This window comes from Schistocerca piceifrons, chromosome X (assembly GCF_021461385.2).
Source record: "Schistocerca piceifrons isolate TAMUIC-IGC-003096 chromosome X, iqSchPice1.1, whole genome shotgun sequence".
In the NCBI taxonomy this organism is placed as follows: domain Eukaryota; kingdom Metazoa; phylum Arthropoda; class Insecta; order Orthoptera; family Acrididae; genus Schistocerca; species Schistocerca piceifrons.
This window is the reverse complement of record NC_060149.1, coordinates 232,863,200-232,880,384: the sequence shown is the minus strand read 5'-3', so window position 1 is coordinate 232,880,384 and position 17,185 is coordinate 232,863,200. Positions and strand designations below refer to the sequence as shown.

The window sequence follows — 17,185 nt, the reverse complement described above, 5'->3', positions numbered from 1 at the left end:
AAATTAGGGACACTGTTGCTCCTGGGGTATTGGCGAGGACCATTCGCAACCGTCTCCATGAAGCTGGGCTACGGTCCCGCACACCGTTAGGCCGTCTTCCGCTCACGCCCCAACATCATGCAGCCCGCCTCCAGTGGTGTGGCGACAGGCGTGAATGGAGGGACGAATGAAGACGTGTCGTCTTCAGCGATGAGAGTCGCTTCTGCCTTGGTGCCAATGATGGTCGTATGCGTGTTTGGCGCCGTGCAGGTGAGCGCCACAATCAGGACTGCATACGACCGAGGCACACAGGGCCAACACCCGGCATCATGGTGTGGGGAGCGATCTCCTACACTGGCCGTACACCACTGGTGATCGTCGAGGGGACACTGAATAGTGCACGGTACATCCAAACCGTCATCGAACCCATTGTTCTACCATTCCTAGACCGGCAAGGGAACTTGCTGTTCCAACAGGACAATGCACGTCCGCATGTATCCCGTGCCACCCAACGTGCTCTAGAAGGTGTAAGTCAACTACCCTGGCCAGCAAGATCTCCGGATCTGTCCCCCATTGAGCATGTTTGGGACTGGATGAAGCGTCGTCTCACGCGGTCTGCACGTCCAGCACGAACGCTGGTCCAACTGAGGCGCCAGGTGGAAATGGCATGGCAAGCCGTTCCACAGGACTACATCCAGCATCTCTACGATCGTCTCCATGGGAGAATAGCAGCCTGCATTGCTGCGAAAGGTGGATATACACTGTACTAGTGCCGACATTGTGCATGCTCTGTTGCCTGTGTCTATGTGCCTGTGGTTCTGTCAGTGTGATCATGTGATGTATCTGACCCCAGGAATGTGTCAATAAAGTTTCCCCTTCCTGGGACAGTGAATTCACGGTGTTCTTATTTCAATTTCCAGGAGTGTAAATGACCGAATAGATAGTGTCGGAAGTTCCATGCGGCTTTTCACAGATGATGCTGCAGTGTACAGAGAAGTTGCAGCATTAGAAAATTGCAGCAAAATGCAGGAAGATCTGCAGTGGATAGGCACATGGTGCAGGTAGTGGCAACTGAACCTTAACATAGACAAATGTAATGAATTGTGAATACGTAGAAAGAAGGGTCATTTATTGTATGATTATATGATAGCAGAACAAACAATGGTAGCAGTTACTTCTGTAAAATATCTAGGAGTATGCGTACAGAACAATTTGAAGTGGAATGATCATATAAAATTAATTGTTTGTAAGGCGGGTGCCAGGTTTAGATTCATTGGGAGAGTCCTTAGAAAATGTAGTCCATGAACAAAGGAGGTGGCTTACAGAACACTCGTTCGACCTATACTTGAGTATTGCTCATCAGTGTGGGATCCGTACCAGGTTGGGTTGACAGAGGAGATAGAGAAGATCCAAAGAAGAGTGGCGTGTTTCGTCACAGGGTTATTTGGTAAGCGTGATAGTGTTACGGAGATTTTTAGCAAACTCAAGTGCAGACAAGAGAGGCGCTCTGCATCGCGGTGTAGCTTGCTGTCCAGATTTCGAGAGGGTGCATTTCTGGATGAGGTATCGAATATATTGCTTCCCCCTACTTATACCTCCTGAGGAGATCACGAATGTAAAATTAGAGAGATTCCAGTGCAGGCTTCCAGCAGTCGTTCTTCACACGAACCATATGCGACTGGAACAGGAAAGGGAGGCAATGACAATGGCATGTAAAGTGCCCTCCACCACACACTGTTGTGTGGCTTGCAGAGTACAAATGTAGATGTAGATGTGGAGTACAAACGTAGCTGTAGATGTACTATTAAAGAGAACGAGACCATCCTAACCAACAGTTCACAAGTAGCTAATGTATTTAACAACCATTTCTTAAGTGTAGGGGAAAAAATTGGTGGGTGAGAACAGTTCAAAAGAAAAAGCCGGGTAATACATGGAAGGGTCTGTTCTGAAAAAATTTTGGCAGATTTTCACCTAACATCCCCTTGTGAAATAAGTAAAATTATTAAATCTTTGAAAAATAAATGTTCTGTTATAATAGATGACATCTCTAATAAGATACGAAAACAATGTAAAGCAAATACAGCTGATGTCACATATGTAATGCATCACTAACTCAAGGTATTTTACCAGACAGGTTAAAATACGCCATTGTCAGGCCTCTCTACAAAAAGGGAGACACCACAGATGTCAATAATTATCGGCCAGTGTCCTTGCTTACACCATTTTCAAAAATCTTTGATAAAGTAATGTAGTCAAGAGTGGTTAGCCGTCTCAACAGTAATGGGATACTTAGTAAATCACAGTTTGGATTTCAAAAATGCTGTTCCACTGAGACAGCAATGTACAATTCCACTGTCCACATAATAAAGTCTTTAAATAGTGAAATGTCAACAACAGGAATTTTCTGTGACTTGTCCAGAGCATTTGACTGTGTGAACCATGACATTATGTTACAGAAATTACAATTCTATGGTATAAATGGAGTAGCATATGAGTGGTTCAAGTCATATCTACAGAACAGGAAGCAAAAAGTTTCCTTATATGGGTCAAGTGATTTAAATAAGTTTGCCAGTTCATCTAACTGGGGTGAAATTACATTAGGTGTTCCACAGGGTTCAATCATGGGTCTCCTTCTGTTCTTGATATATGTGAATGACCTCCCTTCCTATCTGAAACAGGAAGCTGAACTAAATACAACACATCAACAGAAGTCAGTAGACAGGGTAGAGCATTCTAAGTTTTTGGGTGTATGTATAGATGAGAAACTTAATTGGAAAATTTATATTTTGGTTCCTCTAAAGCAAGGTTCAGCAACTTTTGTAATCAGAATAATTGCCAATTTCTGAGGATATAGAAATTCGTAAGCTAACACACTTTGAATACTTTCATCTCTGATGTCATACCGAATAATATTTTGGTGTAACTCAACATTTAGACAAAATTATTCACTGCTCAAAAGAAAGTGGTTAGAATAATGTGTGGGGTTCGTAGTCGCACATCTTGTAGGCATCTTTTAAAAAGATTGTGAATTCTTATAACAGCTTCACAGTACATTTACTCACTAATGAAATTTGTTCTCAGCAACATGGACCAGTTTGAAAACAACAGTGACATTCATGATCATAATACCAGAAAAAAGAAAGATGTTCACTATCCTTTATTCAACTTATCTTTGGCACAGAAAGGGGTAAAATATGCTGCTGTAAAAATTTTTGACAAATAACCAGATGAAATAAAATGTCCGACAGACAGCAGTAATAGCTTCAGAAATAAATTGAAATCATATCTCTTTGACAACTCCTTCTATACCATAGATGAATTCTTGAATAGGAATAAATAAATCTATAAATATAGTATATGCATTTTGTGCCATTTAAGGGAATGGGGTAAATAATAGAAATATTAATCTGTGTATTGTAATATCTATATATTAAAAAAATCTTGTTTCATATGTGCATTTCTTGTGCACTTGACATGTTCCACATCATAACAGCTACCGTACCATGCGACTGATCAATGAAACACGCAACCAACTAACTAGCAGTGCTGCTGCATGGTGGTATCAGTCAACACTGGCTAGGGCGATGCGTGAATTACTGTTGGAGTACTGATACTGCTGCTAATAGTTGCACAGCTGACTGAAGATAAATGGACAAGTACTACACACATGCGAACAGAATATTTTAAGTTATTTATCAAAAACAGCTGAATATTTGGTACTAACTTCTATACATGTCTTCCTATATGAGTATTGAACTGCGTAATGCAATTTTCCTGCACTTCATTAGTTTCATTGATGATGACCTCCAAAGAATCCTCTATGGTAGACTGTCTCCTTTTCACATCAGAAAGCAGGCTATGTGAAGGTGTTGAACACAGTTTCGTTGAATTACTTTACTCCTGTTCCCATTTTCTAGGACTAATTGGACATTACAAGTGGCTAAATACTTGTATATCATGTGTGAAGAAAGCTCACTCTCAAGATGATAGATCCTTAGTGCTCTGTTAGTGTTGTTCAGAGATGAACATGAAGATAATGTTGAACAACTCTGCTGACTCACCCTGTTGCTTTCCTTTGTGGGGCATATTTGATTAATTTTACAGGAGAGAAACTGTTGTATAGTTCCTCTCCCACCACCTCTAATACTATTCTGCGTGATAAATAGTATGAAATTCACCTTAAAGTTTCAAGTGTGTTTCCCTTCTTTCTGTGGCAAAGTACAGTTATGTGAGAAACTACTTATCACTCTCATTCCAATATTTTCCTTATTCCGAGGTGTGGAAGCGGTGTGTGGCTCAGTGGCTAGATGTCAGATTAAATATCAAAAGGTCCAGGTTTTAATCTGCAGTTGGTCCTTTTCCTATTACTTATTATTTCTTTCACATCTGGCAATGATTCGTTAGTTTGAAAAATGTTGAGATTCACCATGGCTTGGAGTCCGCAGTAAACTGTGGGTTGTTGTGTAGTTGTCTGCATACGTCAGCTCAGTGTCAGAGGAAGCAAGGGGATACCACTTCCATTGGGACCATATCCAGTAATGCACTGCAGTGTTCCAAATAACCTTTGGGTTGAGGACAGCTTTATTATGTGGAAATGTCAAAGTGATTATCTGAAAAGTTAACCAAAGCTTGTGTTATCAGCAAACTGATAAATATTTTGAAATTTATGTTTGTTTTTAGGTCATTTACGTTTAGGAGGAACGTCTGACTGGTGCTCGGGAACAACATATTTAATCTCTTGGTAAGCTGAGTGTTGGTCTGTAATTGTGTTGCATGCAGTGTGTTGTATTTTCACTATTTGTTTGTGTCTGCAAAGGTATGACACGACCCAACAGTAGGTGTGCCTCTTATGCCTAGTTTATTTAATTTCTGTAGTAGTGCATCATTATCTATTATACTGAATGCCTTCAACAAGTCAAGGAATCCTCCAATATTATATTCACCATTGTCCACTTTCTGGTAAATTTCACTCAGAAATTCATAGGTAGCAGTGCCGGTCGGCTGTTCATTTTAAACCTGTGTTGCGCTATCAACAGAATTTGATATTTTTGCATAAAGCATGTCAGTCTGTTGTGGAAGACCTACTCAAAAAATTTTGAGAAGCAGGACAATAGGGCAATTGCCCTGTAATTAACAACTTCCTCTGTTTTTCCTTTTTTTAAATATTAGTTTCAGTTTTGCATTTTTTTGATAGGAAGAGAAGACCTTGATGTCAGTAAACTATTGCATAAATGTGTCAATGGTTTTACAGTGATTCCACTACATCTCTTTATTATTTTATCAGGTATACTATCAACTCTAAATGATTATTAATTTCGTTTTTAAAGTTTTTATTACAGTAAAAATTTCCTCTTTATTCATTTGGTACAGATGTAATGAGGTAGCAGTGTTGTTGATCTTGACTGATGTTGCTGTTGCATTTTGGTTACTTGGGTTAATCTTACTGATTAGTTGCCTACATATGTTTATTAATAGTTGTTGACGATTTTTGCTATATTCCTTGTGCCAGTTATTTTCTCTTCATCTTGACATAGCTTGATATTGGCATTTCTGTTAGTGACATTACCTGTCTACTGTTTCACAACTTCTGATGTAGCTTTTGTCTTGTGGCATGTAAAGGTCATTTTCCTTCATTTTTGCTTCTGTAACAACTATTAAAATATTACTTGTATTTTCTGCAGTAAGCATGAAATTCATCACACACCCACAGTGTCCTTAATACAATATAGATTTTCTTTTTTTCTGTGAAAGATTAATTGCAGCTAGACCTGTTTTTATTATTAGACCATAGCCTGTGTTCATTCAGTGGGAATGCAGTTTTATAGTAGTTACTACATATTTCCACAGATTTGTCAGACTTTTGACATGTTCTGCCATGCTGATATACTGCATTCCATGTTTCCTCACCTAACAGTTGTCTGAAGGTATCTATATTTTTTCACTTAGCATTCATTCTTCTGTCATTAATTCTGTTTGCATTGTGGTTTGTGGTATAGAAAACATTACACCGTCCATTATGGGCACAAAACCCTGTATTTATTGTTCTAGCCTGGAATTATTTTCTGCATTTATAATTTTTTTGTTTGAGTTTTCCTGGAAGTTCAATTAATCATCACACACCATTAGATTTTTCTTATTATCTTTAAGCTTATTGAATGCACTGTCTTAGTTTCTATAAGAATATAAGCTAAGATCACATTTGGGCTTCTGTACAGGCAAATTGTAATTGTTTTTAGTGAAGTATAAATTTAGTATAAATTTTGAAGTTTTGTTTTCCTTTCCCAGGATTTTAAACAGCAGTGTCTCGTGTTACTTCTAACAAAAATGCGTATCTCACCATGCTCAAAGGATATTGTACAGAATGAGGAGGATTGTGTAAACTGGCAACAATACAGTCCTTTATCAGTGTTCACCTAAACATATAAAAGAAGCTTCCTTCAGATGTTTCTGGTTAATTTTTTTCCTCACTGTGGATCTTTTTTTACTGTATCTGTATCTATCATTTTTGTTTTGTCACCTAAAAATGTCTCTTCTGTTATATTTCTGTGTTTTTGGTAGTTGCACAACTTTCAACACAAACAATTTCTGAGTTTGGTGTTTCAGGTTTGCTCAGCCCGATCGCAATGTGGCTTTTGTCGAAACTGGTTGTTTTTATTTCAATGAGGTCATCTATGTGTATTAATTTTGTTAGTATTTTGCCAATGTATGACTTCCCAGTGTTGTTGTGATGTCTGTGTTTCATAAACAATTCTATTGAAATGGAAAGTTCAAAGAATTTTACATTAGGATAGACCTTGCTTCTTTTTTTTTTTTTTTTTTTTTTTGGAAGCTCCAAATTTATGACCGAGTCATCCTGCAGGTCCTATCTGTGAGGCATGCTAGTACTAGTGATGTTGGGCACTTTAAGATCAAGTAGTGTAGTAGAAAAGCACTGTGTAGTATGCCTACCCTCCTTTCAGTATTCATCATTACTTGCACCCATGATTATGAAAGTATCATTCTTAGATAATTCTCTGAGTGAGTTTGGTGTTTTTTGTTGTTTCAGTCAAAGGTGCACTCAATTTCATCATTCCTATAGCCATATGTGATGTATTATATTCATTTATTTTTTCAGATTTCTCATGGTGTGGATGTCACCAAGCATCACAACTCATTTTTTATATTCCTTTGTTTATTGCTTGAATACATTCTCTTGACTTTCTGCACAGAGGTGTTTATAGTGCAGCTGAAGTTAGATTATAATTTACAGAATTTATTTGTTGGCTGTCAGCTTCTTCTGCAACTAATACATTGTAATTATTTTTTGTCACAACTGTTACCGATATATTGCCTGTGTGTGTATTTTCATTTTGCTGTTTGGCACACATACTTCTGTTATTATTGTTTGTATTTGTTTTTAATCTTTTCAGTGCATCTTGTAAGTACTATATATTGTTTAATTGTGTTGCAGTAACTAACTGTTCAGTACCTAAATCTTGGTTTGTAACATCTGGGATATAGGGATGCACTGTTTGTTGTCACAAAAACATAACAATTTTTTTGTACTGAGCCACTGGATACAGAAAGGATGAATCTACAGTTGAGATTCTGTGAAAATTTGAAAACATTTTATCACTGTTGCACCACATATATCACTATAAACACCCATGTTTCTGTTCTTAGAATGGAAGCTTACAGGATGACTGCATTGGTGCAATGCCATGAACAGTCTAAATTTTTGTCAGCATGCACACTTAAAAATTAGGTTACAGTTACGCTCTGAATTTGTTTATTTTGTATTGTGAGGTCCAGGTCATGAACTACTCCATCACTGTGCATTGTCTTTTCTTTAATCACTTTCCCATGAATTTTCTTGTATGTCTTATCATATTTTGTGAAGTTGTCTTTTTTGAGGTGATTGAGATGTTTTTTAGTTTCACTAGATACTGTGATAGTAAATGATATCCACTTCATATTTTTCCTTTGTTCAACATTGATTTTTGTAAGGGTTTTTCTTCCTTTTGTGGAAAATGCATCACAACTGTGACACAAAAGTACGAGAAAAATGCATAGAATGAGTTATTGGTTGTTGGTTTTGAAACTATATTTCCCCATGTTTCCTTTGCTAACATTTGTACAAGAATATTCATCTTTTCTTTGTTGAAGTGCCTTTCATATTCCCACTTTTTTTTACTACTTGCAATATAGAAGAATTTATTAGTGTCAGTAGTGTGTCATGATCTAAAAGACCTAAGTTTACATGTATAGCTTTTAGTAACACAATTTTCAGTATATGTGAAACAGGGAAGATGACACCTCTGTTTTTCTAGTATGGTCTGAATAAAGTTGTTTTCAGACAAAACTGCTTAAAAGTTTTCTTATTTCTCTATTTTCAGTTATCAGGTTATTCCTTTTTCTTCATTTTAAGGTACATGTTATTATTTTTTTTCAGTTTCAGGTTAATGTTAAAATCAGCATATAATAAATACACTGACAGAAAAAAATGCAACACCAGCAAGGGGTTGTGTGAAATAAACAAAAGTTGTTAGGCATGTTTCTACTTTTGATCGGTGATGTCTGTTTGCAATTTTGTGCCAGTCGCGTAAGAGTGGCACTAGTAGTGACACTATGGGGATGCAAATCAGGTTTTCTTTAAATGCACTCTGTATCATTCATGAGTGTTAATTAGTCTTTAGATTAGACATGGTGAGCTGATGTTAGTCAAGAAAGCCTTTATGGCAACAAAGATGCCATTATCACACCTTACTGAGTTTGTATGAAGTTGTGTAATATGGCTACGAGAAGCTGGATTCTTCTGAGAAAAGTGACTTCCTTCACCACCAGCACTGCTTGCTTTTCAGTTTACAGTCTGACTGTACCTCCACAGTGTTTCATCTGTGGTTCCCTTATGTAAGTAGACAAAATAACTTCACTGATGTTGTGTTTATATAGTGGAGGTATTTTCAGTTCATTCAGTGAGTACTTCATTGCAGTTGTTAAGTGAGCTTTTATGTAAAATGGATTCCTATAAACAGTGGCTGAGAAATGCTTCATTTGTAAGTATGATGTTGTCATTGGCATATGTGGTGCTAGTGGGAAACAGACTGGGTTGGTAAATGTGGTATCTTGCTACTGCTTGTTGTTGGCAACATATTCTAAAGTTGTGTAACTATGTTATAGTCACTTGCTGGTGAATTAATGATTGACCAGAAAGTTACTGCACTTCCCTCAACTTTGTGTTACTGGTATAGCTAGCACTTGTAATAGAGTGGGCTGCAGTGACTGGAGCCACTTACCATATCTTGCAGGGTGGGTGTCCATATCTCTGATGGAAAAGGACTTACATTCGAATTTAGGACAGTAATGTGCAATAATGCATTGCTTGACTTGTGTTGAAATCTCTGAAGTTCCATAACATTCAGGTTGCAGAAGGAGGCAGTTTGAGCCTCTGGGCCTCATCAGATGCTGGAAGACCTGAGGCTGAGGGGGTGCATTTGATACTCCTCATGCTCTGAAAAGTCTTCATCATTGATAGCAGAAACAATATCAACATTGTCAAACACATATTGCCAGCATGCTACAGCTAGGATAGGTTCTTTGATGTGTACACAGTTGATAGCTCTAGCTGTGGACCTTTTTGACATAATAGCTCACTTAACAATTGCAAATAAATACTCGTGTAATAAAACTGAAAATAACTATATAAACATGGACCCAGTGAAGTTATTTTGCCTGCTCATATGCACTACATGATCGAAAGTACCCGGACAACCCAAAAACATACATTTTTCATATTAGGTGCATTGTGCTGCCAGGTACTCCATATCAGTGACCTCAGTAGTCATTAGACATTGTGAGAGAGCAGAATGGGACACTCCGCGGATCTCACGGACTTCAAACGTGGTCAGTTGATTGGGTGTCACTTGGCATATGTCTGTACGAGAGATTTCCACACTCCTAAACATCCCTAGGTCCACTGTTTCTGATGTGATAGTGAAGTGGAAATATGAAGAGACATGTACAGCACAAAAGCGTACAGGCCGATCTTGTCTGTTGACTGAGAGAGACCGCCGACAGTTGAAGAGTGTTGTAATGTGTAATAGGCAGACACATATTCAGACCATCACACAAACTGCACGAGGATCCACTGGAAGTACTGTGACAGTTAGGCAGGAGGTAAGAAAACTTGGATTTCATGATCGAATGACTGCTCATAAGCCACACATCATGGCAGTAAATGCCAAACAATGCCTCGCTTGGTGTAAGGAGCATAAACATTGGATGACTGAACAGTGGAAAAACATTGTGTGGAGTGACAAATCATGGTACACACTATAGCGATCCAATGGCAGGGTGTGGGTATGGTGAATGCCCAGCGAACGTAATCTGCCAGCGTGTGTAGTGCCAACAATAAAATTCGGAGGCAGTGGTGTTATGGTGTGGTCATGTTTTTCATGGAGGGTGGCTTGCACCCATTGTTGTTTTGCATGGCACTATCACAGCACATGCCTACAATGATGTTTTAAGCACCTTCTTGCAATTCTGTTAAGGCGATTACATCTTTCAACAGGATTGAGCACCTGATCATAATGCACGGCCTGTGGCAAAGTGGTTATATGAGAATAACATCCCTGTAATGGACTAGCCTGCGCAGAGTCTTGACCTGAATCCTATAGAACACCTTTGCAATGTTTTGGAATTCTGACTTCGTGCCGGGCCTCACCAACTGACATCGATACCTCTCCTTAGTGCAGCACTCTGTGAAGAATGGGCTGCCATTCCCCAAGAAACCTTCTAGCACCTGATAGAACATATGCCTGGAGGAGTGGAAGCTGTCATCAAGGCTAAGGATGGGTCAACACCATATTGAATTCCAGCATTACTGATGAAGGGTGCAATGAACTTGTAAGTCATTTTCCGCCAGGTGTCAGGATACTTTTGATCACATAGTGGAAATGCTGGGGGAGGTATAGTCTGTCTGTAAACTGAAAAGCAAGCCATGGAGTTGTTGCCTTTGCCTGCAGAATGCTACAGTGTCATAGAGGGTGAATAAGAATAAATTTCCCTGTAGCAGTGTAGAACAGTATGCAGAGATTTACATACAGTCTGCCCATATATATTTCTTGTGTTACTATTATTAGAGAGTCATATCTGTATTCCATGTAGTGACATAGTGGGATAGAGAGATAGAGAGTTGGGACTCGTCCACTCGCTGTTCAGTTGGCAGACCTAGAAAGGAGGGAAGTGCATGACCACGATCTGGTGACCTGCCTCATCCATCATGCATTCACCCTCCAGCCCCCATACTCCCTCTCTCCCCTCCCCTCTCCCTCTCTGCACAGCCCTTCAACTCATCACACCCTCGTATCTCAGATTATCCCTTAATACAATTGTATGTAGTTAAGACACTGTTTTTAATAATTGCTATTTTTCCATCCCCTGTAATGTGGTAATTATCAGTCCTAGAGAAAAAATGAAGACCTTTCATGTAGGAAGTTTAATGTAGTTTAAATTCATACTGGGAAACATTTTTGCTAGAAATTGCAATTTTTGAGATATTCAAGAGAACCATGAAAACGTGACCTTTAAACGCCCCTTCATCCCCACACTCACACCACACTGGTCACAATTTTTGGGACGTTGTTCATGTCGCTTCCTCCTACTACTGTACAAAAAATGGTGACAGCACAATTTTTTTGCCAAATTTTGCTTCACTGACTTGGCTACAAGAATAATATGCAGATACGGTGTACATTTATGACATTTGCATTGGTAGTGCTCCTGCTACTGTTGAAGACTACAGGCAGCACTTTCTAACCAGTCACATTACTGATTGTAGAGAGTTTTCAGCATATTGTGTGAAACAGGTATTCTTCCAATAATTATTCTTCTGACCATGTGCATTCCTCTGACCTGTGCAGGAACGGCAACACATTGTTGAAATGGTTCAGTGTAGTCCTACTGCCAGCACATGGCAGCTTTTTGCACGTATCTGTGACCCACAAACACACATTTGGTGAAATTAGATGTGGGAAACTTATGTCCACATTCTTCACATTCGTTCAGTGCCACACTACTTGAATTTAGTTACTGGTTAAATATCAACTGACCATTAATACTGTTCACTGGTGAAGCCACATTTATGTGCTATGGAATCAACAACATGCATAATAATCATCGATGTTCACAGGAAAATCCATATGCTACTGCGGAAACCAATATCCAACTTTATTTTTTGATCAGTGCTTGATGTGGCATGGCTGGTAACCTGTTGATAGGTCCAGTCATTTTAGAAGAATGAATTATGGGACAGAATTACTTGCATTTTTTGGAAATTTGATTCCTTTGTTCCTTAAGCCACATGGACTGCAGTGTACTTCCAGCATGATAGGGCCCCTCCACATTTTACCTGACATGTTAGGGAACATCCCAACCACACTTACCTGAATCACGGAACTGGTAGAGGTAGAAGAATTAACTGGCCACCAAGGTCACCAGACGTTGCAGCATTAGATTTTTGTTTATGGGCTTGGATGAAGTTGGAGGAGAACAAACAAATGATGAATATGGAAGATGAACTGCTTGGTCTTAATCATGGACATTGATGCTCTCATTGCAAAATGTGTAGAGGCACTCAGACAAACAAAATAATCTATTTTCCTAAAAATGCACAAATTCATTGAAGTTGATGGAGTATCCAAGTATTTTTTGTGAATTGTACAACAGCTGTAAACAGACATGTATGGTAATGCTTAGAGGTGAATGTGTTAAAAATGTTATTTTTCAGTTGATACTTTTAAATCAAATATTGTTTTTATTACTAACTGTTGTGCATGTGCATGTTTAACCTTGACAATGTATTGAATAATATACAAAATAAATAACAGTACACATTAAATGTGTGCTATCTATGAAACCATTTGGAATAGGGCATATATACATATGCAACTTTTTGCTTCAGACAATTGTTCCTTTCGTTTCCCTGACTATTGACCATTTCTCTTGGGACACCCTGTGTAAGTACATATGTGAAGTATCACTCCATGTTTTTACTGATCTGAGTACAGGAGTATTACAAGTACACTGAAAAGTGAAAAGGAAGGGGGGGGGCGGGGGGGGGGGGGGGGTTTGCAGAGTTTTTCTGAATCACTATTTATTAGTTTGACAATTTCATGGTTCTGTTAAACTTGGTTGGTTGTGATGAATATGACATCTTTTTGATTGTAAAAATTCCTGGCATTTTGTGCATGTTCCACGAGGGTTTATTATTATTATTATTTCTTTTTAAACTGGAATCTGTTGCAGTTGTTTTAAGATTTGTTTGTTAATAGTGCTTCTGGCTCACATGGTAATCTGATATTTAATTTGTCTTTACAGAGTCTGCCTGAGAGTGAATAGCCAGCATGAAAACCAGATCTAGTAGCAGAGGCAGAGGGGAAAGCTGTTCACTCAAGAGGACGAATGAATCAAGAGGATGTGCATCAGACATCAGTCAAAGTGCACAGCATGATAATACAAATTCTAATAAAAGTTTTATAGAATTGACCAAAAACAGCAGGAAAAGAAGGCATTCTGATGTTACATGTAGCAGTAAGAAGGCAGCGACTAACTACCACGAAGAATTGGAACATGCCAGTAAGCAGGACCAGCTTACAAATGTTCTAAATAAAACAGTGTCAGTGGTGCTAGAGCCATTTGATATGGAGAAGCATATGCAGGCTAAAGTTTCAAATTGCAATAAAAAGAAATGCATCAGAGATGTCAAAATAACTACTAAGAGTTCAAATGGTTGCAGCACAGAAAATCAAGAGAACTCGACAACAAGAAACAGACAAAGATGTTTGCAGAAATCCACTCATCATGATGGCAAAGAACTACATAATAGTGATCAGAAGAATGTAGCATCCCTCAGCTTGAGTCATGATGATGACCAGGGGTTGTTGGAGAGTTCGACCCATCAGAGCAGAAGACAGTTGTGGGATGCTTCCCACAAAATGAGTTCAGAATTTCGTCGAGAACGCCGTAAAATATATAAGAAGCCAGTTTGTATATGTTGTGTAGGAAAAGATAACAACAGTGGAAATGAAATAAGAGTTCCATGTGATGGCTTGAAGGCAAAACATAACAAACATATGGAGAAGAGCATCAGAAATAGTGATGTAAATAGAGCAGCCAGTAGTACCAAAAAAAGAAAAGCTGTTGTGGGTGCTTCTTACAGCGAAGTAAAAGATGCTGATTATCAGTATGGAGGCAGACCACTAACTACAGAACACAGCAGTACAAGCTCTGAAACTATCACAACGCTCAAGATGATGAGTGAAGTATTTAAAGATGGCCAGTCATCCAGAAACAGAGAGATTATTAACAGCCACGGTAGTAGGAGGTCATTCACACCAACTTCATGTTCTGTAGCCACAGCACCTTTGCAGATGAGAGACAATGCAGCTTCACAACCTGCACATGCACTTACGCATTTAGAAATGCACCCATACTTGCGTCGACGGTCAGCATCAGCACCTCCTCAGTTACAGTTGGGTGACACTTTTCGAAAAACTGTTGATGAGTTTGCCCATTTACTTCAGGATGTGGCAGCACATCTGCAGAAATGTGCTAATAGAGTTGGTGATACATTAAGTGACCAAAGTTTTGAGCATATGGTAGCTAGCGTTTCTCACTCGGTGTCCAGCTGCACATGCCATTCACCTATCGGATGTTTACTATATAGCATTCATATTATGAATGCATTAAAAAGTAGACTGTCTGCAGAATTAAATGTGATTTCACTATCCAATGGTGATGCAGTACAGCCAGCAGCAGCAGGCATGCAATCAAATGGGAATTTAATGGGAAGATTTCATCTAGAAGCAAGCATCAAAGAGAAGACCAATACAGAAGCCAGTGTAGAAGGAGGTAGTATATCTGAGTCTGCACCACAGTGTGATGCCACAACATTAACAACGAAATCCAGAAACGTATTGTCGACTGCTGAGACCTGCATAAGCACATCACACAGCACTTCTCTCACTGAAGAGACAAACGTCACACCATCACCAGTAGGTAGCACTGATAATGCACATATTGAAGCAAGTATCAGAGAAACAGCCCAACTGGAAGCAAACACAAAAGAGAGTACCAGCACGATAACATGTATAACAGAAGACAGTGTCTCAAAGTCAGCATCAGAATATGGTGCAACGTCATCATCAGTTGAGCCCATAATCATGATGTCAGCTGCTGGGACATTTACTAGTACTAGTTCTTCACCCACTGGAGGCCCAAAAGAAATCCTGGACCTACATGAAGTGGATACTGTAGTTTCTGATCAGAATAATGTAAATGACGGAGTGGATGATAGAACAGGGTGTGCCAGCTCCAAGAGTAATTTAATGTGTGGGAGTGCAGAACGAGAACAAGATGGTGAACAGAATACTTTTGACTCTGTCTCTCTCTCTATGGAAGAGATTGAAATAAAGGAAGAAGTTGAAACCTCAGAAAGTGACAGTGAATCAGAGTTGTCTGAAAAACAGTACTCACAAAATGGGACAGAATCTGATGCTGCTGGATTTGGTCCTGAAGGGGATGAGACAGATAGGGATGAAAATATGGTTGAAGTTGAGTGTAACGTTGATGTGGTCTCAGATCTAAGTAACCACACAGGAAGTGTATCACATGAGGTAGATCTGGGATTAGAGGCACAGTATGAACATTACAACGAGAGCACTGGGAATGTCGTTGCTGAGGATGCTGCTAGTAATGCAGCCAGCATTGGTCCTGTTGTTGACTGTAGAGATGACACTTGTGGAGTCAACAATACTGCATGCAATGGAAATCAGGACATTGATGGTGACATGGGTTATGGTGGCAACAGAAATGAAGATGGTGTTGGGGACAACACTGCTGAATCTACTCAAGACCACAGTAATGAAGATGCTGGTGCCACCAAGGAGGGTGACAACAGAAATGAAGAAAACGTTGGAGATGCCAACAAGAATACTGGTGCTCGGAGTAATGGTTATGCATGGCTCTTTGAAGGGCAGCATTCTGGTCCAGGCTTTGCAGGGCCTGACTACCGCCTATATCGGGACCCAGACATCATCCATGTCCAAGCTTTGATATGCACTGTTCGATTAATAAGATATGGTGGACGTAAGGAGACAAATGTAATTTATGAAGTAAGAACATTCGAGAACGGTGCCTGGCATGTGCAGCGCATACCATCATATTAAATGTACCTTCTTTTTGTGAACATTCTCTTGAAGCAGAAAAAGATGTTTGCAGAAATCCTCTCATCATAACAGCAAAGAACTACGTCATAGTGTTCAGAAGAATATAGCATCCCTCAGCTTAAGTCATGATGGTGACCAGGGGTTGTTGAAGAGTTCGACACATCAGAGCAGAAGACAGTTGTGGGATGCTTCCCACAAAATGAGTTCAGAAATTTGAGGAGAGTGCCATGAAGTATATAAGAAGCCAGTTTGTATATGTTGTGCAGAAAAAGATAACAACATTGTAAATGACATAAAGAATTCTGTGACAGTTTCAAGTGGACAGTCTGTGTTTCTAAGACAGTCTGTGAATATCCTAATACATTCCCCTCTCTGACCTCTAACCCATGTCATTCTTGGCTTTTTATTTGTAGTCACATAATAATTATCTAGCTGTGAAAAGGAGTAGTGAATCATGATGTGCAAAACATACTTCTGCTATGCTAACAGTGTCAGAAAATACTGTATTCTTTCTAATGCAATTAAAAAAAATTTCTATAAATTAAAACATTATGACAACAAATAATACATTATAGTGAATTTGAAGATGTATGTATTTTACTGACACGTGAACATAGTTACTAATATTGATTCTGAATATTTGTATGTCTTATTTGAATATATCGGTACTTGATACCTATTACAACCCTACAAAATTATTGCATACATTTAACTTAAATAAAATCTTTACAATTTTTTTAGAAATGAAATTATAATAAAGGCTTTGACTTTCACAAAGGTTCTAGAAATTTAAAATGTAGACAGGAGGCTGAAATATAGCACAGGATAAATAGTGGAGGGATGAACTGGAGGAAACTGAGTGGAGTACTACGATAAGAAGGTTAGCTGCAGAATGAAAGGAAAGCTTTACAAGTCTGTGGTGAGGCCTGTGATGCTGTATAGTGCAGAAACTTGACCAATTACAAAAGCCCGAGAGAAAAAGACGGAACTGGCAGAAATGA

At 38.9% G+C, this 17,185-nt stretch overlaps 1 protein-coding gene across 2 annotated transcripts in view; it reads left to right on the top strand.

Moving 5' to 3' along the window:
* Positions 1 to 16,751, top strand: part of LOC124722963 (serine-rich adhesin for platelets-like) — a 45,123-nt gene extending 28,372 nt beyond the window's left edge. For both annotated transcript variants that reach the window (XM_047248132.1, XM_047248131.1), the window contains exons 2-3: positions 4,660 to 4,720; positions 13,336 to 16,751. In XM_047248132.1, coding sequence (XP_047104088.1) covers positions 13,362 to 16,184 — 2,823 coding nt within the window. In that variant the 5' untranslated portion in view covers positions 4,660 to 4,720; positions 13,336 to 13,361 and the 3' untranslated portion in view covers positions 16,185 to 16,751. The remainder of the gene's footprint in view (positions 1 to 4,659; positions 4,721 to 13,335) is intronic.
* The last annotated feature ends 434 nt before the right edge of the window (positions 16,752 to 17,185 follow it).